General features: G+C 48.8%; 8 protein-coding genes across 8 annotated transcripts; 5 read left to right on the top strand and 3 right to left on the bottom strand.

The window, feature by feature from the left end:
- Positions 1–790: 790 nt before the first annotated feature.
- FTJAE_7761 (uncharacterized protein) lies at positions 791–2,485 on the top strand (the record flags this gene model as incomplete). Its single annotated transcript, XM_037354510.1, has 3 exons — positions 791–1,016; positions 1,058–1,505; positions 1,564–2,485. 3 exons carry the CDS (start codon positions 791–793, stop codon positions 2,483–2,485), a joined length of 1,596 nt encoding a protein of 531 aa, XP_037205142.1.
- A 563-nt stretch (positions 2,486–3,048) lies between these two features.
- Positions 3,049–4,780, bottom strand: FTJAE_7762 (uncharacterized protein; the record flags this gene model as incomplete). The annotated part of the gene is made up of 3 exons (XM_037354511.1): positions 3,049–3,874; positions 4,015–4,226; positions 4,277–4,780. 3 exons carry the CDS (start codon positions 4,778–4,780, stop codon positions 3,049–3,051), a joined length of 1,542 nt encoding a protein of 513 aa, XP_037205143.1.
- A 1,389-nt stretch (positions 4,781–6,169) lies between these two features.
- On the top strand, positions 6,170–7,102 carry FTJAE_7763 (cytochrome c oxidase assembly subunit 11; the record flags this gene model as incomplete). Its single annotated transcript, XM_037354512.1, has 4 exons — positions 6,170–6,381; positions 6,429–6,498; positions 6,549–7,002; positions 7,053–7,102. The coding sequence occupies 4 exons, from the start codon at positions 6,170–6,172 to the stop codon at positions 7,100–7,102; spliced, it is 786 nt and encodes a 261-aa protein (XP_037205144.1).
- A 499-nt stretch (positions 7,103–7,601) lies between these two features.
- On the top strand, positions 7,602–8,123 carry FTJAE_7764 (60s ribosomal l26; the record flags this gene model as incomplete). Its single annotated transcript, XM_037354513.1, has 3 exons — positions 7,602–7,620; positions 7,678–7,790; positions 7,845–8,123. 3 exons carry the CDS (start codon positions 7,602–7,604, stop codon positions 8,121–8,123), a joined length of 411 nt encoding a protein of 136 aa, XP_037205145.1.
- Positions 8,124–9,628: 1,505 nt separating this feature from the next.
- Positions 9,629–12,335, bottom strand: FTJAE_7765 (uncharacterized protein; the record flags this gene model as incomplete). Its single annotated transcript, XM_037354514.1, has 3 exons — positions 9,629–9,950; positions 10,001–12,164; positions 12,224–12,335. 3 exons carry the CDS (start codon positions 12,333–12,335, stop codon positions 9,629–9,631), a joined length of 2,598 nt encoding a protein of 865 aa, XP_037205146.1.
- Positions 12,336–16,056: 3,721 nt separating this feature from the next.
- On the top strand, positions 16,057–16,939 carry FTJAE_7766 (post-SET domain protein; the record flags this gene model as incomplete). Its single annotated transcript, XM_037354515.1, has 2 exons — positions 16,057–16,317; positions 16,406–16,939. 2 exons carry the CDS (start codon positions 16,057–16,059, stop codon positions 16,937–16,939), a joined length of 795 nt encoding a protein of 264 aa, XP_037205147.1.
- Positions 16,940–17,315: 376 nt separating this feature from the next.
- Positions 17,316–19,289, bottom strand: FTJAE_7767 (uncharacterized protein; the record flags this gene model as incomplete). Its single annotated transcript, XM_037354516.1, has 1 exon — positions 17,316–19,289. One exon carries the CDS (start codon positions 19,287–19,289, stop codon positions 17,316–17,318), a length of 1,974 nt encoding a protein of 657 aa, XP_037205148.1.
- Positions 19,290–20,889: 1,600 nt separating this feature from the next.
- On the top strand, positions 20,890–24,555 carry FTJAE_7768 (uncharacterized protein; the record flags this gene model as incomplete). The annotated part of the gene is made up of 2 exons (XM_037354517.1): positions 20,890–22,525; positions 22,598–24,555. The coding sequence occupies 2 exons, from the start codon at positions 20,890–20,892 to the stop codon at positions 24,553–24,555; spliced, it is 3,594 nt and encodes a 1,197-aa protein (XP_037205149.1).
- Positions 24,556–25,072: the final 517 nt, after the last annotated feature.

Consider the following 25,072-nt stretch of genomic DNA (forward strand, 5'->3'; position numbering starts at 1 on the left):
GCTGTCCTAGCTCCAGCTGACAGTTCAGCAGCCAAGACAAGGTCCTCGTCCTTTACAAGGTCGGTACCGAAGTCGAGTCAACTTCGGTTTCGAGCTCCGTCCGTGTTAAGTTAGTGGGTCATGAGCTCAATGTTGGGATGGGACGGGATAATCATCGATGTCATTTCTCGGAACGAACCCCCAGCAAAAATAGAAGCTTGACCATTCATCTCCCGCTGACTCCCACCCTCTGTCCGCAAACCAAACTCTCATATTGTAGATCCCCAAAAGCCACTGTCTCTCTTTGAAAGCAGAAGCAAGGCACTACCTGACTGCTACTGACACTAATCTGTCTGTCTGTCTCTCCTTATCTATTAGTACATCTCGGATACTGTATCCCGCTGCTCGCTAAAGTATGTTGGAGCCACAGCACATGTAAGTCCTTGTCTCGTCATCCATGGTGACTGACCTCCACTATTGCATTGCTTCCGTTGTCCAACCCCCCCCCCAAAATCTATTCCATTGCCTCGTCATCAAATCAGCTTCGACAACTCACACCGTCTGTGTCCGTCTGTGGCTGCGAGACCAATACCGATACCGCTATTTATCCAATCATGAATTGATCATTGCCTGAACTGGAGTATTGGGCTTGGCTCTGTCACATGCTTTTCTCTTTTACTGTTTCTGCTGTCTCTTTACTACTATTTCTGCTCTCTATTCAAGATAGATATGTCTTGTACACCCTCTTGAACAGACCAAGCCTTTCCCTTCTCTATTTCCTGCCTGCCTACACCGACAGTCGATAGATACAATGAGCTCCTCGACTGATCGCTTCCGCAGGAAAAGGGTCGCCATTGTCGGCAGCGGCTCTGCTGGAATAGGTGCTCTGTGGGCCTTGAACAAGACGTATCATGATGTCTACGTCTACGAAGCCTCTGACAGGTTTGGAGGTCATACAAACACTGTCAATTTCAAAAAGGGAAAGTTTTCAACAAAGGTCGACACAGGTTTCCATGTTTTAAACGCCACCACCTACCGTGAGTCTTTGTCCCCTCTCAACGGTTAATTATACTTATAGCTCACCGAAGCTTCTCTCTCTTAGCCAACTTTACCAAGTTCTTGGAAAAGATCAACATCAAGACAACGCCTACAGACCTAACATTCAGTCTATCCCGAGATCGCGGCGCTTTCGAATGGTCAGGTTCCAGTCCGTTCTCATTATTTTGTCAACGGAGAAATTTACTCTCACCGCGAATGTGGCGAATGCTTTTCGACATCTTCCGTTTCAACCAATTCGCATTGGATATCTTGAGCGATGACGATGATGACATAGCAAGCATTGAAGTTTTGAATAAAGCGACAAACTGCACCTGCACAGACATCACAATTGGCCAATACCTGGAGCTTGAAGGCTACTCAAATGCCTTTAGAGACGATTATCTGCTTCCTTTGGCGGCATCAATATGGAGTACAAGTCCTGACAGGTGCTCACTTGAATTCCCCGCAGCGACATTCGTGCGCTTCCTGTAAGTTAAGATTTCTAGTGACACTGTACAGTACAAACACATACTAATCATGTCTCAGTTGGAATCATCATTTACTAAACACAATAAGAGCTCGCCCTCAATGGATGACAATAGAGGGCGGTTCTAAGTCATATGTCGATGCCGTCATGAAGGGATTCCCTCCCAATCATCTTTTCCTCAAGACACCAGTCAGGCATGTTACGACTGAGAGCAACGGTCAAGTTAGGCTGCACCTGGAAAACGGTTCATCAGCTCTGTACGACCACGTCATTCTCGCCACACATGGTGATGAGGCATACGATATCATCAAGTCATCCGCCAGTGAGCAAGAGCGCTCCATCATGTCCAGCTTCAAGACATCGCAGAATGAAGTCGTTCTTCACTCCGATCTCGATATGATGCCTCGCCGTAAGAAGGCCTGGGCCAGCTGGAATTATCTTGCAGTGTCATCACCATCTTCACGAAAGGGAAACATCAACCAGGTTTCACTCACTTACAACATGAACATCCTTCAGCACATTCCTCGAAACACATTCGGCGACGTCTTCGTCACTTTGAACCCGCTTCAAAGGCCAAAGCCTGCGCAAACCCAGGGACGTTATTACTACTCACAACCTATATACACCTCATCCGCCGTTCGAGCACAGAAGCTTCTAAAACATATCCAAAACACTCGCGGTATTAGTTATGCCGGCGCGTGGACCAAGTACGGTCTCCACGAGGATGGTTTCAGCAGTGGGCTTGAAGTGGCCCAAGAACACTTGGGCGCGAAGCTTCCATTCGAGTTTACCGATTCAACATATAGCCGAGGCAAGGTACCAAGTCTAAGCCTCATCGACCACCTGCTGCGCTTGATCATCCTGGTGATTCAGGTTTTTGTGGTTCAGATCCTTGAGCGACTGGTCGGGAGCAGTCCTTCTCCACGTCAACGGCTTGTGAATGGTAACAGGGTGAGATTTACAAACGGAAAGCATCGATAAAAGTGAATTATGTGTCTATTTGGTCGGAGTTCTTTAAGATTGGTAGTTTTCTGGTTTGCAGGCGTGCACTTGAAGTTAAGTTATATAGCATAAAGCAATGAGATTGCATAGGCAGGTTTTACACCGCACAATTATTGAATTCCATATCATTTCTTCTTTCAGACTCTTGATCTGGAAAACATCATGGGATATTATGCTCACAAGTTAGAGTAAGATGATGTTTGTTGCAAAGCGAGACCGTTTACACTCCACTTCAGGCATCAAAGGTGAGGCCTTCAAGCCATGGCATTCACATGTCTTTCCCTCAATATGACTACGTGGTGACTCGACTTGCGATCAACCTTATCATGGACCCCTTATGTTGCATGGAGGTGACGTGTCGTGACAATCAGATATCTCCTTAACGCAGATAGGCCACTAGAGTTGCGAGATGCCGTACTCAGATATACGTGGAGAACATGGCCCATGGAATTTAAAGATTAGTCCAAATATCATCATCATTCGCTTGCCTATATACCCAGAATCTAAAGCAAACATCATTACACTTTTAAACGTTGTAACCACTACCTCGAAGGTAAGTTTGACAGTATCGCAATACCAACGCCCAATAACAACTGCACACCCAAACTCAAACCCAAGATGAGATGTACATACATCCACTTTGTAATCTGCAACACAACGCCATTCTGAGGCTGCAACCCCGGGACTATTATGCCAGTAGCAGACTGGGCCGTGACAGCTATTACACCAATCGCAAAAGTCGACATGACCTGTCCCATGTCTTCTGTGCTCCCATTCATGGGCTGCCCATACGACGACTCGGCCGGATAGCTCTGGAACTGTCGATCGCTATCCGTGGGACCTAGTGAGGAAGCTCCGTATCCCTGGAGAGCTATAGCTGAAGTGGCTAGAGATGTGATGTTGGTTCCGATGTAGTGCTCCTTGCGCATGGCGTTGACGACAGGTCCGATACTGACGTTGCAACGGTAGAACCATGCTTGGGAGCTTGAGGCTTCAAAGGCTGCGACTTCGCTCCATGTTTGGCCTTGGGGTGCCGCAGCGTTGAACATGAATGTTGTTTGGTTGGCGCCGTTTATGGCTGTGATGTTGACTTGTGTTTTCTTGTCGTCGTCGATTGTGATGGTGATTTCGTTTCCGTTACCTCCCTTTGCGACCTTCCAGCTGCGGCAATTTCCTGTGGCCTCAACGCTCCGGTTGGTGCTCACCACGAGATCGTAGTTCTTTGGTCGTGACGTGGATTCCTGGAAGACGTATGTGCAAGAGTTTCCGCCGCAGTACGCCAAAGGATCGTTGTTGTCCCAGAGTGTTCCAGGTTTAGGGATATCGTCCATGGTTCCCCAGTTCGCTCCAAGGGCGATAGTGCCATAACTAGACAATTTGTCAGTGCTGCTTCAAAGACACTCTGGATGACTTTGGTGTATCTGTTTGCGGTGTATCGTAAGGCACCGAGCGCTTGTGAGTTGTTTTGCGACTTGTTTGCGAGAACTCTGTTTGTGACGATGTTGGACATGTCTGGTACTGTGACATTGCCAGGGTGTAGAATTGCAGCCGAGTCAGCTGTGTTTGTAGAATAGACGAGACCGAGCATAGCTAGAGCAATCTGGGATATGATGTTGAGTATTATGAAAGCCACAGCGTATGACCGTAGCGAACGTGATTTCGATACCCAAGTGAGTTGGATGATCTTGGTCAAGTCTTTTGCTTTTAATATCAACTCGGTCTACCAGGTATTAGTAGCCATTCACAATTGACGTTGCTAGCTTGACCTACCTCTCGATCTGGCCAATCTCGAAGACTGATGATCCAATATCTAATCTCCACAGCCATTGCCTCAAGGGATATCGTTATGCTCATTCCAAGACCGAGGGAGAGTCCGATAATGAGAGCGTTGAATTCTCGTTTTGTCGTTGTTGACATGATATCTAGCTTTGAGTAGTACCATAATATCACGTAAATAGCGACGACAAACAGCACTGAAGCAAACCATCTCAAGATGTTTGCAATCAGAGCCTTTCGTAGCTTTTTTGGACGATTTCGGAGCTTCTCTAGTGCAACTGCCCTGCTTGGTCGTCGATGGTGTGATGCTTTGTCAGATTGTTGTGGTGAGCCTGGCGTTGGCGATGAGTTTGACCTGCAGAGGGGATTCGATTCATCTCGTTGGTATTGGTAGTCATGGTGTGGTTGAGTCTGGAACTCTTCTTTTGGTGTGTGAAACCTCTCGAGCTCGTGAGCCGAGTGTGAATTGTTGTGTCTATCCTCTGCTGTTGGCTCCATGGTCAATCACCCGAGAAGATAGGATAGAGGTAGTCAATGGCGAGAAACATTGAGATCGAATTCGTCTCTTTTTGGTGTTGCACATGCTTTGGGCTTGGCTTTTATTTAAGCTTTTGTCCGCTCGCATCTTTCCTTGCCTTGCTCTGTCTTTGCCTACAGCTTTTCGTGGCGGCGGGTCCAAGGCCAATCCGTGGTCCATGTAAGATTCCATTCCATTAGGAGCCAAGTTGAAACAAGCAGCTACTAAAGTACCTAACCTACCGACCGAACCTTTCCGTCGAGTCGTCTCTCTCGCCTGAAGAGTCACTGCCGTGGATCTTAGTCAATGCTAAGCTTTTATTAATAATATCGATCCATCGGCTTAATTCATTTCGTAGGCCAGTTCCAAGATTCATCCGTTTAATGTGTAAGTGGTAATGATGAGCCACCGCGTAAGTCCAACCAATAGAACCACTCAATGCGTACTCCCTTTAAACTGTCAAAGCCACAAAAGATGGCTAAGAGATGATACCATCGCTACTGTTGTATCCGAAAAAGAAGCTTTCCAACTGCTGAAGCATAATCGAGGCCTCCTGCTAGCTCACTTAGCTGCTGCAGCATTGGACATATAAAGTAAGTTCGGTGGTGCCGACAGGGCTAGACGATGCTGGTGTCTAGAACCTCAAATACGAACGAGCTAATAATGGTAGCCACTGAAACAGGGATTCATTGCATGGTCCACAGACACTGCCGAACTTCCTGCTAAAAGATGATCATGGAAGATCTCAACTACCTTGCCTTACCTAAATTGCACGTGCTTCGGGGTGACATACAATAGTTTCAGGGACCACAGGCGGATGAATTGTCTTTTTATGGTAGGTAGTTAGCCATTTAATGGAGTAAGCTGAACTCAAACTCCTGAGGCATTTGTATTGTAGCGGTTGTCAACGGCTACACGGCATAGTTGACACATTCGATACTTGATATCTTATTGAATGAGAGTTCTCGAGGACCAATAATACAAGATAAAGAAACATGTCTTGTCTTTTGAGATTTGAAAACAGCTATTCGCATTGTTACTCACATGAAGATCTCTCTTCCAAAACTACCGAGTTGTTCATCTGTGATGACAAGTCAAGTCATTCACTGAGACCAATAAGTAGAAACAAGTGACAATTCAATAGAAATATCGTAGTAAATACCTTATGCGACACGAAATTAACCAATTACCAAACATGCCAAAACTTCATGATCAAATCGGCGTTCTTCCATAGGGTAGCTCACTTCCCACCATCGGCATTGCACATCCCGATCCCCGACGTCAGCAAGAAATCCATCCCCCAAACATCAGCCAACTCAATATCTACGCCTCACCACCAACAAAACCACCAATTGACCCCTCAATTGACCATGAACGTAGCGCCTCGACTCGCGCGAAGCTCAGCCCGCGCGGCTTCTTCACAATGGTCATGTTTCTTCTGCCAGAATGCCCGCCCGAAGCTCCAGCGAAATGCCTTCAACTTTGCCCGCAATGCATCGAATAACGCCCGCACGGGACAGCCTTATACACCGACGATGGACGAGATTCGTGCGCATTATAGCAAGAAGAATAGAACCGTGGCGTACGATTGAATATGGAACTGGAAAGGTCGTGGCTTACGATTATCAGGTACTATGTCTTGAGTACAATCCTCGGATTTGTAACTCTCACTTATGGCTCTGTGCCCTTATACAAGATGGTGAGGCCCTCCCTTCTCATTGTCACGATGCTCTTCTAACACCCTTCAAGATCTGCCAGACTACCGGCTGGGGCGGTCAACCCATACGTGCCCACGGCGGTCCAGGATCAGGTGACGAAGGCGATCTCGCAAGCCGACTCGTGCCCGTCAAAGACGCCAAGCGAATCAAAGTCACCTTCAGTGCCTCTGTCTCCGATGTCCTGCCCTGGAAGTTCGTCCCTCAGCAGCGAGAAGTGCGAGTTCTCCCCGGTGAGACCGCACTGGCTTTCTACAAGGCCACCAACAATAGTGACCAGGACATCATCGGAGTTGCTACCTACAGTGTGACGCCTGGCCAGTGTGCGCCTTACTTCAGCAAGATCCAGTGTTTCTGCTTCGAGGAGCAGCGCCTCAATGCGGGCGAGACTGTGGACATGCCCGTCTTCTTCTACTTGGATCCTGATCTGCTCAATGATATGAACATGAGGGGCGTAGAGACGGTGACATTGAGTTACACCTTCTTCAGTAAGTTATTCAGGTCTCATAGTAGTCAGAAATGCTAACAGCCACTCTAGAAGCAAGATACGATAACAATGGACGATTCCAGAGACCTATGTCTGCATAGATGGATATGTTGGATTATGTACAATACGCTCCTCTTGTAAAATATACGAATACCATACAGCTATTTCGGATTAGACATCCATGTCTGTGACCTTGAAGACTATGACTTTGTGTCACACGGATTCAAGTCAATGGATCAACACCTGTTTCCAGTCCCCCTTCTATAAAACTTCGAATTCCTCCGCATGTACCATTAACATCCGACATCATGCAAATTCTTCTCATCTCATTAATTTGATGCCGATAGCTGCAAAGAAAATGGTGTTCCAATGCCCCAATGCAGTAAATGCGGCCCGCAACCGCTGACTCAGCCAATTTTTCCGTCCTCCACTTTCAAGCTCAAATGGAGCAATTTCACCCCTGTCAATTCGATCACGTGCCCGCACAAAGTCAACTAAAATCCGCACATTTTCAGAATTTTCTTTCGTTTTGTCAATCCGTTCTTCATTGCCCAACGCTCAACTAACTCACCAGCGTCGTCCTCGCCAACCACCGACAAAATGGTCAAAGTCAGCACCAGTGAGTTTCTCTATAGCAGATGTAGCATTCCGTGTTCTTTATTCTGACCTCAATCAGACGTTTCGTCTTCTCGACGCAAGAGCCGTGCCGCTCACTTCAAGGCTCCCTCTGACCAGCGCCGTGTCATCATGAGCGCTCCCCTCTCCAAGGAGCTCCGTGAGAAGTACAACGTGAGTCTCAATGGCAGTCAAATAAAAAAACTTCACGCCTCTAACATTACCCAGGTCCGCTCTATCCCCATCCGAAAGGACGACGAGGTCACCATTGTCCGTGGCTCCAACAAGGGCCGTGAGGGCAAGATCACCTCCGTGTACCGTCTCAAGTACGTTGTCCACATCGAGCGTATCACCCGCGACAAGGCCAACGGCCAGTCCGTTCCTCTGGGCATCCACCCCTCCAACGTCGTCATCACCAAGCTCAAGCTTGACAAGGACCGTGAGGACATCCTGGCCCGCTCCAAGGTTGGCCGTGAGCTCGCTGCCAACAACAAGGTCACCGCTTAAGCGATGAACTTTGTCGAGCAATAACAAAAACCAAACCACCAAAACTTTCAAGACGACATGATCAAACCTCTCCTCCCTGGCGAGGACGAATCTTTTTTCTTTTTTCACCACTCACATAATCACGACACGAATGTGAGCAACTCAAAGGGCAAAAGTTGATGAGGAAATGGGCATTTTACTCCGGCGGCGTTTTTACGATACCTACGTGCTTTTCCTTCTAACCGCACGGTACCTGGTCTACAGCAGGGTAGATGAATTGAGAATTTTTAGGGTTCTCAATGGCCATTTCACTCAACTGGTGAAATGCTCCATGGGAGGTTTATCCCGAAGTCTTGACCTGCTCTCCCCACATGCACATTCGCGAGTCCCCTCGTGATGTTCTGTCGGACAGGTGGCTGACCCATCTGTCCTCTCGTAGGATGCTAACAAACACCATCAGACGCATTCAATTCAATGTCTGTCTGTCGTAGACCTCAGCCGCACTTGGGTGCGCCTTTGTACGGTAAGTCGTAGGCTTCACTTTGTCCACCGCTAGGATATCTCCGCGTCAACCACTTAGATCCATGGTTTTCGAGGTATACGTCTAGCGAAGAGTAAACCCGACAGGACCCAACTACTATCATGGGGTCCTGTTCTCCCTAGAAGATTTTCACCGAGTTGCCAATGAGGCTGGAAATTTGAAGGTGAGGTACATTCTTTCAGCTTAAGGTAGTTTTCCTAGTATTATGCAATCAAACATGATTCTCTTCTCATTCACAAATATCTTTGCCATTCAGTTGTCCCGGCGTGTCGTAGTTAGCCACCAGTCTTAGGTGTTTGGTGAATAAACGGGACGCTTTTTGGTGGTGAGCACACCTAAGAATCCTGATGATTCTCCTGACCCGAAGCGCAGTTGTAGAACTTACTGGGAGGTGTTCTAGCTGGGAGGCTGGGGAATAAGAAACGACCATGAAATTGGTGGATCGCCAGCGAATTTTGGTGTAAGTCAAACCGGTCGAGGCCGTATATCTCCCCCATGAGGTTTCTTTCACCGAACCAGTGCAAGAGGAGTCTAATAGCAAGCAAATATTTGTGAGCAAACGTATCTAACATAAGAGTCCTATGAACATAATCCATGCCCCCGATGAGAATGATTCATCTAGCAGTTATTCTGCACACAAGGCAAACTTTTTGACAAACTTTTTGACGCCTGTCCATGACCCTCGAAATCCTAACATGATTCTAACATTGATGTTGCCTGCGCGTCTGTGTGATAGGCGCTTTATCTGATCAAGCGTTGACCGATTCAACCAAATGCAAAGGCCACTGGCGGCCGTGGCGGACTGTGAGACCATACTTTAACCATAAGTAGCATGTGAACGAAACTGTGTAGTAAGTGATACAAATTGTAATCATAAGAGCAATGGCTGATGCTTATCGAAAGCAAGGAAGATGCGGCATCATCGATAGTCCCGCGTCCAAGAAATTGGAAAGATTGTCAAGGAAGAATGCGAGAAAGAGGTTGTTCAGCGAGTAGAGAACCCATGGTGGCTCTTGTCCTGAAGGCTGGCGCCGCGCAGTTGTTGATCAAGAAGTTCAAGGGGCGGTCTGTTCTCTTCACGTCTTCCGACAGTGATGTTTGCTGTTGGGGAAGCGTTCACGTCTCCTAGCTTGGCACTATTACCACGAGAGTTGGTCGTAACTGCAGGAGTCAAGGATGCAGTGGCATGCCCGGCGTAATGAGGCAGCACACCTTGGGCAGTCATAGGGGAGACTTGTCCTGCAACTACATTCGCACTCGTTTTCCCATTCTTGCGCATCGTGGACCAGATGTCTTTCGGATACTTGCTGCAACGAAGTTAGTATTGGCCACAATGAGTAATATGGTATTCACTTACTTCGCATCGCGATCAACTCGGCGCCCTTTGAAGAGAAGATTGCCCTCTTCGTCACCCGAGTCGTCTGAAACTCTAGCACGTAGCTTCTCACTCGGGATTCGTGGACGCTCATTGATCGCTCGGCGGAATTCCAGGTAACGACTTCCAGAATGAGCAGCGTGGGATTCAGATCGAGGCACCTCAGAGGTTGAGCTTGCGTGGAGAGAGTCGTCGGTACGGTGCAAAGACTCGGAGCGAGTAGCGTCATCAAAGGCGTAACGGGCAGAAGGCATGGTAGCTTCGGAGACGGCATGGAAGGGATCAACCTCAATGGGCTTCATTGGCGGCGTCTTTGACTCATTTGGCACAGAGGCGTTTTGAGGAACAGACTCATTGGCGACAACAGGTTCCTCCTTGATAACGCAAGGTGGATAGAAATTCTTGCCGTCATATAGAGGGAGTCCATTCTCGAAGATGAAAGGTGCTCGTCCCCAATATGTGAAGCGAGCGCGTTCCTCCTCTGCTGTCAACTCGCGATCGTACACATAATCAGTGTCTCTGGCGTTTTCTGGCCGAACTCCTGGCTTGAGTTTCCCGATGAGATAGGGGGGGCCCATGCTCTTGTCAGCATGGAGCTTGTTCCTGAAGAACGTTCGCCAGCCCTCAGCGTTCTTGTACATGCGTTCATATTGCCGCATCTGCACCCCCTCGTCGACTTCTTCCACCTCATTGGGTGCGACAGCGGAGGTCGACAGATCTGAGCGCGGCTGGAAGACAGGTGCCAAAGCAGCATGGATCGGAAGGCTGGATGGCTTACGCTGTTGAACATCATCATTCTTCAACGCATTGTTGAAGTTCTTGGCCGAAGTGGGTGCCGTGATTTGCAGCCGGGTTTGAACACTCGCAAGTTGTGGAAAGGTGCCGCCAGTCTTGCCGACCGTCAGTTGATTCCCGAAGCCCGAGGGATGCACTGCATTGACAGCGTTTATGCCATCGGATTCACTGTTGCTATTGCCATAGTCATTGGATGAGTTGGAAAGGGGTCCGTCAGGAAACCCCTCTGGTGGATACTTCCTGGACTCGAACTCGAGCTGAGTCGCCAGCATGCGCTCGAAATGCTCAATCTCTCGACAAATGTTCTCAAGCTGCTCTTCCATGTCTCGAGCATCGATCTGGTGCTTGTTATACCGAAGCTGGTCTTGGTGGTAGCGTTTTTGACTGCGAAGAACCTCAAGCTGCTTCTGGGTAATCGAGCTTGGACGAATTGACGACACTGGAGGACTGGCGGAGCGCGAAGGCTCATTCTGCAAGCGAAGAGGCAATGGGTCAGGCTGTCGTGACGATGGGCGTCCATATCTAGCAGGAGCTGCGTTGAAATCACCACTGGGGCGAGGAGCCGCAGGACTGGGGACAGCAGGGGGTGCAAAGCTCATCTGAGGCGGCATGCTGATGGGGTATAGAACGCCTCCATTTGCGATCCACCACTGTCCGTTGCAGAGAAAGGGGCGGGAGTTATCGAACTGATCGGCAGGAGAGAGGTGAACATTGCGTGCCTGTTCCATACCTGCGTCCGGAAGCTTGCCATAAGGACCAGCTTGACTCGGGAGCTGCATCGGGAGGCCAGGGGCAGGAAACTGATTGTATGAGATGGGAGCCAAGTTATAACCCATAGGAGGAGGAATGAAAGGGACCCCTTCTGGTCGAAGTGCCATTCCTGGCAAAGTTCCTGGAGCATGTGGAGGAACCATAGGAGCAAAGTGGCCCCAGCTAGGAGGTAGAACAGGATAGGCGACGCCCTCAGGCTGATCACCATTCAAGTTACGAGCCTGGCTCTGCCCATCGATCGAGCTTCGCTCGCGACTCCATTTGGAGGTCGGAGAGTGAGGCCCTCGAGTGTTAGGCACGATTCGGCCACCAGCAGTGACCCGAACATGGGTAGGGGAAACAACAGAGTTGTAAAACTTTTGAAAGCCTTCGGATTTCTGGGTTGCAAGATCTGCTGGAGCAACTGTCGGTGCCCGATCAAGCTCAGAATCACTTCGGCCTCGGTACTTGCGATCCGAGTCGGTGCCGTCAAGCTGCTGCACAGGGCGTCGATGCATCTCGTCAGCGTCGCTGGAGTTACCCTCTTCGATAATAAGGGACAGTGATGGACTGTTCACGTAAGGGGTACGGATGATATCTTCTGCTTGATGTTAGATTTGAAGTTCATGTTGTGGGTGTAAAAGGAGAGTGGAAACGTACCCAAGTCTCTGTCTTCCAAGACCTTGGAGACGAGTTTGTCGGAGATATCTTTTTGGGGAGGCTTGTGGCGTAGACGCAACAATTCACGAGCAGTATAGGCAATGTGTCTCATCTTGGAAGGGTCCAAGTAAAAAGACAGCAACCAGCTGCGATGGAAGAATCCAGTTAGCAAAATTCCATGTACACCTGTGGGAAGCCAATGCCAATCCTTTCTGCATCAAAATGGAGAGCCTCTTTTACGAGAATAAGGAACAAGCAAGCCATGATATTGCCGTCGTTAGATGAAAAGGCTGAACCGATGAAAATGAGAAGCCTGGGGCCATCCACCAAGTGCAGTAGTAGCTGGGAGACTTTCCAGTGTGCTGGACATTGGAGCAGCCCACGAAGCAATGCTCTCCGCCAGTGCACAGGGACCGGCAGCGAAAGGTCTGCTGCACAGGGGAAGAAAAAGGAGGAAGCTCTAACTTACTTGATATGTACTGACAGCTAAAGAGCAAACAGTAGACGATACAAACAGAACAGTGCCCTTTGCTACTAGGCGTCCAACTTGAATGACAATGTCTTGATGTGAATGCCAGGTAGTGAACGTTTTCTGACAAAGACTGACAAGGAGTGCAACAGCGTGTGGTCGTGAACGAAAGCAAGGGTTTAACTCGGTGATGAGAGGTTGGTGTGGGAGAGAGGTTGATGGTATGTGTCAAATATCAGAATCTCAAGGCTTGTAGGCATATAAGGTCGACCTGAGGAAGGTGAAGGTGAAGGGAAGGAGCTCCTTCCACTCTCCGAGGAGAGGAGCGCCTGACAGTTGTTTAATACGGAAGCCGCGATCGACTCACTTCGCGAACAGCGATCTTAGAGGACGTTATCTATTCGCGATGAAATGTTAGAGCATACACAGGAAAGAAGGGTGCGGAGGGAAGAGGAGAGGAAGCAAAAAGCCACGGGCACGCCTGATGTTGGAGTGAAAGCGAAGGCAAGAACGCGGTAGCGACTTCACGAATGGGGATGATGGAGAGTGGGAGAAGGAAGAGATGGAAGAGATGGAAGAGAAGGGAGAGATCAAGGGCATGAAGTTATTCGGAAAAGGAAATACACCAAAGGAATACTCACATTGAGGGTGGTGATGATGTTGTTGAAGATGAGATGTGTTGAGAGATGGAAGAGAGAGTGGAGAGGAAGGATATGGCCACGGGCAGAGGTGGAGATGAGAAGAGACTTGGTGAATTGCAACGCACAGCACAAAATTAAACCTCTTTAATGGTCTCTGAGAATGCCTTGCTCAGTGCCAGGAGATGATATCCCTGGGGAAGAAATAGGGCATACTGTGAAGAACTCGAGGTGATTACAGGAGAGACTGCAGGGGGGGCATCCACACACTACAGATACTGCATTCAGGGACTCGATGTCACGCTTAGCTAGTTGCGACGATGGATACAGGACTGGTTGCTTTAATTGTAGCTACATGTTCCTCTCGATACAATGCAATGCAGGAATAAGTCAGGGGGGCACTAGGGTTTGCACCACAAGTCCTTCACCCGCTCCCTAGCCTGCAAACACTGAAGTGATCTCCGCGTGTGAAGGCCTACTATTGTTCTAATTGCGAACCAGTGGTATGGACAAGAGATGGAAGTCATGATTTAGGCATATCTATTGAAACTTGGCTAGTAGTGCATGCCCTGTGATACGTCTGGACTCAGGCGTAGTGCAAAGTGGAGACTGCTGTCTGGACGATGGGCTCCCACAACCAAGACCATAACAGTTTAGACACACAATAGTCCAATCATGCGTTTCATGAACGTTGTGAATGGCATCGTCCTGTGGAAATCTTGTGGTTATCAGGGAGTTCCTCTCACCCATCCTGACGAATAAAGTTGAAACAAAAGTAGTGTAAAAGTATGTGCACTTTTCAATCATCGCGAAGAACTTACTTCATGAGGGGCTTCTTCGAACCGTCTCGACATCATGATGGAGTATTGGTGTTGTTCTCCTTCATCCTCTCTCATATGGGACCAGAGGTGGTGGGTAGTGGAAGTTGTCGGGCAGTTGCAGAAGAGTTCACGCACCAGAGTCAACACCCCTGAAGAGTTGGTGGAAAGACACGCAACAAATTCCGTCCAGATTTCTAATTTTCTCGACCCGAGTGTAATATATTCGTCTTGAAGCGGCACTATGTGATATTTTGAAAGGGGGAGATGAGTGTGTGTTGGAGTGAGGGGTAGCTTGGAAGCGTTTGTCGCAATAATGTAATTGGAAGACACAATAGAAACTGTCGTACGAAAATAGACAACACACGGTATTCAACCTGTTGATATAGTGTTTTGTCCCAAATTTGATGCACCGAGAATGACCTGAGTCGTGAGAATACAATTATTCTTGTCCCCTGACCTGAAGCCTCATTGGGGCTGGCGTGGGGACTACCTACGTCACTTGGTCCCTGGACGTTCAATGCTAGGCAATTGCAAACACGCATTCACTAACGTTATATGATGACCTAACCCCACCATTTCATGAATGTTGTTCTGCCTACCTACTTTTGTTAAACTGTTGATGCCTATGACCTTGGTGTTTGCCTTTGTCCCTGCAACAAGAGATTCGACCGACAGAGCACTTCAAGATAGGATACGAAGCCTCGACCACTAGCGTTTGTGGTTTTATTGCTTACATAACTCCATAATAGAAAAGCTGTATGACTGTCGTTCACACCTCGTGAGAAGATGAGGCGTACTGGTACCTCGGCTTAAGGGATGGAGATGCCGGCCCACCACTTCGGCCCGCCTTAGCCATGACCACGGCTCATGAGACCCCATGCAATGGATGTCAGCTGTCATGCCGAGCTACAGAGAGATAGTCCATGGGAAATATTGCTTTGTCTCGAAATAGGGTGTCCAGGACTATCGACACCTATCGATATAGGCTCAATTACCTACTACACATCCCTCATGATAAGCATATTTTATCCTATTAGCTATCATGAGCTGCTGTGTTACCCCTCCATCTTGTGATTGTCAGCCAATGTACCCCTCCACACCAATATCCAACCGTCGCAAAGTAAGGTAGCTTCAACCCCACGGTCCAGGAACAGCCAATCCACTGGGTCTGGACTCATTCCTCTCCGTGTCACGTCACTGCATTCTGTGTGACACATTCAATGCTGATAGGTCACCCCTGGCCAAGGTCTCATGATATAGACTATCTCATGCCATCTTGACAGTACCTGCGGGTAATAACTTGCCGCATTATATCTTAGTTACAGCTACAGCTCTGCAGACAAAAGAATGAAGCAAGACACTGCCGGTACTCCGGATCTTGGTCCTCCTCGGCCCCATCACTTTACCCCGCCACTACCAAGGGACAAGCGTAGAATATCCAGAGACCGACCGACTTGACGTACCTTGGCGCAGCTACTGGACCTATCCATGTCTTTGCGGGGTGGGTCGAACAGGGGGCTAGGCATACTTCGGCGCTGCGGAGGCTATAAGCTAAAGAATTCGCCCAGCACGAGCTACTGTACGTATGCGGGCGTATCAGCTGTGAGCAGGTTATTGAGAAACCAAATAAGAATGCTTGTATTTCCTTGTGCTCTCGTTCTCGTTTGTACCTTTGTATTTGATTGATCCAAGTTCATCTTTCAGAAGCTACCTACCTATACCTAGCTCCACTTAGACCGAGGTCTCACTAACGCTGCGTCTCCAAAACATCCTCCTCCAACAACAACACATATAACTTCTGTTGTAAGTCCTCTCAAAAATATCCCTCAAGTTTCACTCCAACTTACACATTCAGATACCGAACTCATACTCACTCAAGCCTCACCCGCTACCAAACCACCAACAATGGCTCCTCTCACTCCCCATTGGCACCAACCCTCTCACCCCGACATCCAAGAAGTCGTCATCGTGAACCCCGAGGAATTCACCACCAAGAGCATCTCGCGCGTTTCTCTCCCCCCTTTTGCAGTTTTCGCAAAGTTCGACTTCCCTCCCTGCACGCCCGCCAGCGAACCGACCTACGCTACCGTTCAGACCGGCCGCGACACTCATCTCAACTTGAACAGTGACCTGCTGTACATTAACCATTCTTGCGAACCTACTCTCGTTAGTTGACCTACTTGAAGGAGAAGCCCCAGATGTTGAACGCCCCCGTCTCCCAGAAAGGGTCAATGTGATTAACGCGAGGGTATAGCTCTTTGATGTAGGAAACTTGAACATTCTCGTGGGACCCAAGGGTCTCAAGGTTGGCGATGAGCTTACAGTTCGTTATTCTCCCCACTCGAATCTCAGGTTCAATGGCTCACAAGACGTCCAGTTCTTCTATCCCTCCACCGAATGGCATATGGCCCAGCCCTTCGACTGCCTCTGCGGCACTCCCTCTTGCCGCGGCCGAATCTCCGGTGCTCGCGACATGACCCAAGCCCAGCTCGACGGTATCTGGCTCAACGGACACATCATCCAGCTCCGTGCCGAGCAGCTCGCCCGCTCCGAGGATCCCACTGCAACCGCCCTCCGCGACGCCGTTGTCCACGCTGAGAAGGTCCTTGAGTCCGCTCGTCTTGCTCTTCGTTCTTACACGAGCAACGCGCACGCTCAGAACGGAAATGGCACTTATCCTTCCAAGTACACCAACGGAACTCTTGGAAAGGCTGCTGCGCTGGAGCATCGCGGCCCGACCTCTCGTGAGTTGAGCGGTGAGATGGGTGGTGATACTGTCCGCGTTTAGAGGCCAGGGCTCTCGACGGCGGCGACTGGAAGATGTTGCTGCTGTTGAAGAACCCATTGGTGTCAGATAAGTAGGTAGTTAGTTCGCAGACACATTCGTTTTACGATTGACGTGCTGAGTCTCATTTCGCGGCGGGTGGTGAAAGCTTCGTTCTTGAATTCCTGAGTGACTCTCCTAATCTGTCAAAGTCCCTGACCATCTCTACTCCAGTCAAATGGCAAGCCCCCTACTCAGCACCCCGTCAAGACACCACTGCTCAATTGCCATTATTATAATCCCATTATACATACGCCCAGAACGCCCGAGTCCATTCGCCGCAAACCAAATGTGTTGTCGAGGGGTTGTGTAGTGTCGAATCACGAAGATGGCCAAACCCTTATTCTCGTTCTTTAGAATAATCCTTCCAACGACTCCAAGCATTACGTCCCTTCTCAGAGCCAGCACCGCCGCTATACTTGGATTCCTCCTTCTCCCACTCAATCCGTTCCATGCTGCGACGGGCGAGGAAAGCGCGCGCGAACTTCCAGGCTTCTGTGTCTGCCAAGTTCCAAGCCTCGAGCGATGCTCGTAGTCGAGTATTATCGGTGGATTTCTTGAGCGCAACAATCTTCTTGGCACGCTCCAGGAGGGATTTTTCTTTGGCCTGCATTTCCTCCGGCGTGAGAGCCTTCTCCTTTGGGGTATCCTCTGGTCGAGGCTGAGGCTTCTCAGGCCTTGTGTCGACATCAGCCTTCGCGGTACGCTCGACCTTTGCTGATTTATCAGCCTTGGCCTTTCCTGCCATGGGTCCTTGCTCGATTTTGCCGTTCATAGCCATATATGTCTCTCCCAAACCCTTGGGAATGCGAAATCCAAAGTACCACTCCAGATCCGGGGGAATATCAGCTTCAGCCGACAGCCACAGTGCATGAGTAGGGGCATGTTCACCGGCCACAGCCTGTTTGAAGTGCATGATTCGCGAATTGCTGGAGACCTTGGAGCCTAAAAGCAGTTTTGTGATAGTCTCAAGCCAAGGGTCTCGAGGTGCCTCCTTACGGATCCAACTGACGTCCACCCTCTCCTTGAAGCTTGTCAAAGTCGCAAGTGTCCAAGGATGAGGAACTGTTCCAATTGCAAATGCACCACTCGTGTTCTGATATTGCTCAGGGGTAGTGACCTTCATAGATGTGGTGCCAGCCGCACAGTGTGCGCAGCTTGAAATACCAGGAGGGCATGATGACGGGATGGGGTTGTCGGGGCAAAAGGCTAAGGAGTCGGCAAGCTTCAAGGCCGGTGTGACCATCTCGGTGGTGTGCTCAGGAAAGGGTTTGAGGACCTCAATGCCTTGGGGGAAGCTACTCTGCCATGCAGCGTGAAGATGGGCGTTGATAAGCCGATTGAGAGCCCCCAACCCTCTTGCCCTTCCATTAGTGATACTGTCATGGATCTTTGGGTATTGCTTTTTGATGATCTCTGGGCTATAATGCACCAGTGCAGTTTGTGCTTTATCAACCCTGAAGTGATTCTTTGTTGATGCATCAATGACATTTTTAGCAGCTTTCAGTGTAAGTGAGTCCATTACTATTCGGATAGTCTTTGTGACTTCTTCCTTAGGACCTACAAACAGCGCACTTTCGAGGCCTTTCCACCTGGTCATGGCAGGATATTCTCCCCTTCGGAGGAAAACCAAGAGAGGGTCCTCAGTATGTGCAATTGGAAGCAGTGTATAATCCACCAGCATGCCAGTGCCCATAGATTGCCAAGCGAGCCATCTCATAAGTTCGGCCTTTAGTTCGGGTTGAACCTCAAGCCGTTGAAGTTCCTGATACATCGGATTTTCAGTGGCCTCAGACGAACCCAAGATGGTTGGTTGGAAACCTTGAGCCCACCAAGCGCGACGCCACGTCAGAAGAAGATCGCTGTCAGCATCTTTTTCTTCCCTCGATTTCTTAACCGTTGCATCGTAGTAGCAATAAATGAATGGGCGATCCTGGAGCGGGGGAAGCAGTGCTCTATCCTCATCAAGGGTAAGGGAGCTGGAGAACGGCACAGATAACCACTTCCAATCAGCCCACCAAGAAGTGCCTTGGTATGAATCTTGTGCTCGAGTCGGTGGTGGATGGGCAGGACCACGAAACGGATTCAACTCTGTCACGCCTTTCTTGAGCGAGTGACGGATACCATCGACAGAAGTCTTGATCTTGCTAGAAGCGTCTGCTTTTGCGGCATCTTCGGCAACATCGGTTTGGGCGGCATTTGGAGACAGTAGGGTCAAGGTTGAATAGGCGAAGACAATGAGAAGGAGAACGAGATAGGTCAAGCGACGAGACACGAAGCGGCGTTGTCTGCCGTAAAAGATGTTTATTGCCATTGGGCCAATTGGACAATGAGGCAGTCGGTTCTCACGGATGAAGCTGGTGGGATGCGTTTGCTGTTGATGTAAGATGAAACGAAGGGCAGCGAACTTGAATTGGTCGAGACACGTCAATTATCACGGTCAGAGAAGCATTTCGATGATGTTATAGGAAGCGAGAGGATACAACATGTACATGCGGCTGTGTAGAGTATGAAGTAGAGGAGAGTTATTTGTTGTCGCAAAATGAGGGAGGGGAAGGGACAGTCAAATACGAGAATTGCTGACAGAGGCAGCAGCCCATCCCCGGGTAGTACTGAGGTGTGATCCCTTAGGTTTGTGGCAGGGGTTGGGCAAGGGTTCATAGGTGAGACGAGCGAGAGTCACGCGATAAGACACGGCAAAGTCTCATCAATAGTACCAATGGATTAGCGAAGGCGTCAAGATTTGATTGCCAATCGATCTACATCAATACATTTTATAGATTTATGTACCTGTTTGAGATTATATAGCCATTCACTTGGAGATAGAGCCACCAAACTCATGTAAGCCATCTACCAGGGTCGTCACCTGGAGCTTGAGTGGATATAGGTACCTTATATGTATGTTGGTGAAAGAAAACAGCCGGAATAGAATTCTGAGTGTTCTGACCATTTACTTTCTTTGCAACACAAACAAGCAACGATTATCCTCCAGGCTAGTGTTGTTTGACTACCATGGACTCGGTTGAGCAACAGAGCGCTACCTAACCTATTGGAGATGTTTGTTTTCCAAAGAGCTTGAAGCTGGAGTGGGTTCTACTTGGATCCACCGAAACTCTAGCTCTCCACTCTCTGAATCTTCAATAAGTCAAGGCTCAGAAAGGCAAACATCAAGGTATACAGATCAAAGGGCGATTACTACAGGCGTATCCGTCGTACTTACACAAATTCAGACCGACTATATGATAATATCACAGGCCCAAGCTATGGGCCTTGGAGAGCCGTATCTTATCTGCCAATAGGTACCTAGTTCAAAGCCATTGCCATAAATGTCCACTGCTCTAGACGTCATTGGTAGGGCTGAGCAGGGGGGGGTTCTTAGCTGCCTGTCTAAACTAACTAGACCCAGGTCCATATAATTGATGTACAGATATTGATACCATCCACAATGTCAAACGATGTGAGTGTTCGTGTGGTTAAAGACGGGGAATAAAATCAAGTGAATTTATCCATCAAACTCTCTTCGTATCATCACTACCTGATGATGTGGCCAATACTTTGAGCAGCAGAATGGCCTTGCTCTCATTGGCCCTATCACTTTAGAGTCTCTGAATGACTAAGGTGGCAGTGACAGTGGCAGGCAGCAACAACCCTATTACCACCCGAGTAGTGGACGTCCCGTCTCTTTCACGCTCCCTCTCCATCGAGTTCAGGTACCAAGGTAGGTTCTTTCGTGACACAGACTTTCAACCACAGTCAACTATGACTGGAGCATTAAATAAACAAACTTTGGCAGAACCTGTCAGATTTCGGCACAAGGTCATCTTTTCTATCCCCCAGAATCTCTGAATCCTCCCCCTCCAACTTCCCTTCTTCCCTCTCCCCCTTCAACCACAATAGACAGAGAGAGGGGGGCCATGGGTCTCAAGCAATTCAATCTCGACCTCAGGGCCGCGATAGAAGCTCTTGATAGCTTCCCTAATGTGTCAAATCTGCACAAGGGCGATTCCGATGGAGAGATCGCTTTCACTTATACGCCCGAAGCAGAAAACGGAGACGAACTACCTCCCATCGACATCCAAGCCCTCTCAAAGGATGCAGACTCGTACCCAAAACACCCGGGCTTCATGATCTTCACTTCCTCAGAAACACCAAAAGACTTAGAGAAGTGGCTGGAAGAGACCTCTAGCTTGACCGATGGCATTACTATCACTGATGCCATCACATTGATATCTGGGATGCTAGCTAAAAAGCTGAGCACTTCCGAAGAGCCAACTTCACAGACACCCTATTACGGCGAAGAATCAGATGATGATCTACTCTCCGATGACGATGACTCCTTCTATGAAGCCGAGTTCGATGAGATAGATATCGATCCATTACTACCTAGCGCATCTGCCGCGGAGCACGCCACTGAAGCCGATGATCCAGAATCAATGATACGTTTGAAGCGTCACTTGCGAGAAGCCAAACGAGAGGGGTTCTGCATCTCCATCCCCCCTGAAGAAATACGCCAGTCGTCTTTCGGCATCTTCTCGCTCTCTATTCGAGTATCCAAACTTGGGATCCCTGAAGATGCCCTGGAGGCTTGGGGTATTGAGCCGACAGAATACATTGTCATGCTTTGCAAGCTGCCATCTACTTATCCTCAGGCATTAGATTTCCAGCGTCTTTCTCCCGACCAGTCTCGGATGACCTTCAGACTTGGCAAATGCAGCAGTCCGCGGCCAAGTTATAAATCCATGAAGCATATGTTTACAGGAGCGGAAGATCCAGTAATGCTAAAAGACAGGGACGAGGAGAGCGCTGGATCCTTTATTCCGCTCTTTATGTCATTGTCTCTTGACGCACTTCTTAACCGCTTCTTTCCAGCTCTTCTACGGCTTCGAAGATCAGAAGGAATATCGTGGGATGAAGCACGAGAACTGGAATACAACTTGAGCCGAGGTCACCATTCGAGAGACATGTTAGATGACGTTCAAGACACAATTGCCTGTCAGGACCGAGAGTCATCTGATGAGTCATTCGAGCTCGAGTTCCTTCGGCATGATTACCTGTCAAGCAATGCAGACGAGCTCAACATTATTCTTGTTGCGATGCAATTCGGCCTCCAGAGGTTGATCAAATGTACCAAGTACTGTCTGGTTTGCCATCGAAGAGCAAAAGGAGGGTTTGAGGCCATAAAACCTTTTGTTTGTGAGAATGAGCTTTGCCTCTACCAGTATTTGTCCCTGGGTTTCGGCCAGAGCATCGAACACGAGATTATCAACAACCCATACGTGGTCGACCTTCTTGTGAGCTTCTTCTATGCTGCCGTCATCCGCTCCCGTCTCCGCGAGTTTCCCAGAGGACTGGGTCTCAAGTGTCCCTCGTCAGCGTTCACAGCGAGTGCTTCTACCCCAGTCAGCGCTGATGCTTACTTCAAAACTGGCCTGTTGAGGTTTGAATCAAAAGACCTTAATACCTGTAGAACTATCAAAGCGGGCCATTGGCTAATGCTTTTCGTCCCTGGAGCCAACACGCAGGATTCGCAGGCACCAGTCATGAGAAGACGTAAGTGAAACCGAAAGCATGCGAAATCATGTCAAGTATCGGCTTGGACAAGAAGACTAATGAGGCGTTCAGATCGCGAAAAACATCTATGCTATATCGAATCGTGCATCGATACCGACTTTACATTCAAGGTCATGCATACGTTCACAAGTCTCGAGACCATTGGACAGGAAGCTCCAGAACTTTCCGTGAATCAAGTCACCGAACCTACCCCAGGTGGTGTAAGAGTATTGATTCACAAGTATGATCAAGACATCGACGAACTTGAAATTGCGAATCGTGATGAAGCACTCTGCTTCATGACCAGTTGCATCCCACCCGTGCAAACAATGAGACAATACCTCATAGAGGTACCCGGGCGGCGGCTATCCTCCTGGAGAGGAATCGAAGGGTCAACACTCCGTCTGCTGAACTGGATCGTTGCCTCGAATAGGTCACATATTGTACAGGACAACCCAGTTACTGGGGCAGCTGCAGCAAAGGAACAAATACAGATTAGCAGCACCAGCAGGAGACACCCCCGCAGCGCTGACTCCCAGTGGATGCAGTTTCGCTTTGCCCAGGGTTCTCCTGAAAAGGAACACATTTTCTCCAATGAGCTGCAGAAAATACCGGGATCTCGAACCGGTAGAACCTACCAAACACTCTTTGCATGGCATGGAAGCCCTCTTTCCAACTGGCATAGTATCATCCGAACCGGTCTTGACTTTTCTAACACACTTCATGGCCGTGCCTATGGGGACGGCGTTTATTTGGCAAGAGATTTCGATACTAGTCTCGCATATTCCGCCCGTGAAATCACGAGAGTGTGGCCAAGCTCAGCATTGAAGGCCACGAGTGCTATCAGCATGTGTGAGATCGTCAATAGTCCATCTCAATTTGTGTCAACGAATCCATTTTTTGTCGTCAACAGGATCGATTGGATTCAGTGCCGCTATCTCTTTGTTCAAACCCAGTCACGGCAACCAGAATCCTCGATTTCCCCATCCCGTGCAAGACTGTTTTCTGAGAGGGTGCAGGGCGAGGACTATATCGAACAAGACTCTGTTTATAAATTAACTCATGGAAAGCAGCCAGTTCATATCCCTCTATCAGCCATACCAAAATCTCGCCGGCGTGCATTCGGAAAAGGCGAGCAGAATGGCCCGGGCTCATCCATAGACCATCCTATCGTTGTCGATGATTCGGATTCAAACGGAAGCCCTGATCTCAACGGTTCAGACTCTTTGGAAAGCCCAGAGACAAGTGATGATATCGATGTTCTGCTGGCCTCGGATGATGAAGGTGATACTCTTCAGTCGGTGGGAACACGAAAAAGACGACGGACGTCTACAGACTCGGGCCTGGGTGAAGCGCAACGGGGGCCTGACGATGTAACACCATTTCAACCAGGTCAGCTTGACATTGATTCTCTTCCTAAGCTCGCTGAACCTACGTGGGCATCATCGTCACCAGCTGCTCTACGCGCACTCAACGGCCAGATCAAAGACCTACAAAAGACCCAGTCCAAGACCAACTTGGCCACGCTGGGATGGTACATCGACTTTGACAAGCTGGATAATCTCTTCCATTGGTTCGTCGAGCTTCACAGTTTCGACAGGGACTTACCACTTGCCAAAGACATGGCCAGTCATGAATGCTCGAGCATCGTGCTTGAGCTTCGATTTGGTGCTTCTTTTCCGATATCGCCTCCTTTTGTTCGAGTGGTGCGGCCTCGCTTTCTACCTTTTGCTCAAGGGGGTGGAGGTCATGTCACTATTGGCGGCGCTATATGCTCAGAGCTGCTTACAAACTCAGGCTGGTCCCCGGCTCTCTCATTGGAAAAGGTTTTCCTTGAAGTCAGATTGAATCTCTGCGAAAGGGACCGTCCAGCTCGTCTCGAAATTGGCCGTCAGATAGGTTTGGGGACAATGGACTACAGTATGTTCGAGGCTGTGGATGCGTACCGACGAGCGGCTACAGCCCATGGGTGGCAGATCCCTTCCGATCTTCAGATGTTGCAATCCATGAGTAACGTTACTGAGACGTAGTGGAATCAACAAACTGGGGGCGCCTTTCTGACAGATATAGATATTGTGTGCCCGCCTAGTCATGAATTACGAGTTGAGTGTACTCTTGTTTTTCCAAAGAGGAAATTGGCTGAGAACCAGACTCAGGACATCGAATAAGTAGATTACAGGTAGCAATAAAAGCCATTCTACTATGATGTTTCTCTTCACAACTATACTGTCCACTTGACTGGTGATAGAACTATCTACTGTGGTTTTCGTCTTACGATCGACATTCCAGAACAGCATGAAGTGACATATTTAACAATTTTTTGTATATTTATTTCTTGAACTTTTTGACAGCATCGCCATTTGCAAGGCTAACTGAACCGCCAACCTAGTCTCCCGTCACAGCACAGCAACTAGGCCAGCACCTGTCTACTTTTTTTTGGATGATCCAAATGTCTACGTTTTGATTTTACTTCTATGCATTTGCAGTGCAGGACTGGGATGAGAGAACCGAATCTCCGAGAAATGTCCTTTGGTTTATATCTCCAAA

The sequence above is a fragment of the Fusarium tjaetaba genome (assembly GCF_013396195.1).
Source record: "Fusarium tjaetaba strain NRRL 66243 chromosome Unknown NRRL66243_c0000157, whole genome shotgun sequence".
NCBI lineage: Eukaryota > Fungi > Ascomycota > Sordariomycetes > Hypocreales > Nectriaceae > Fusarium > Fusarium tjaetaba.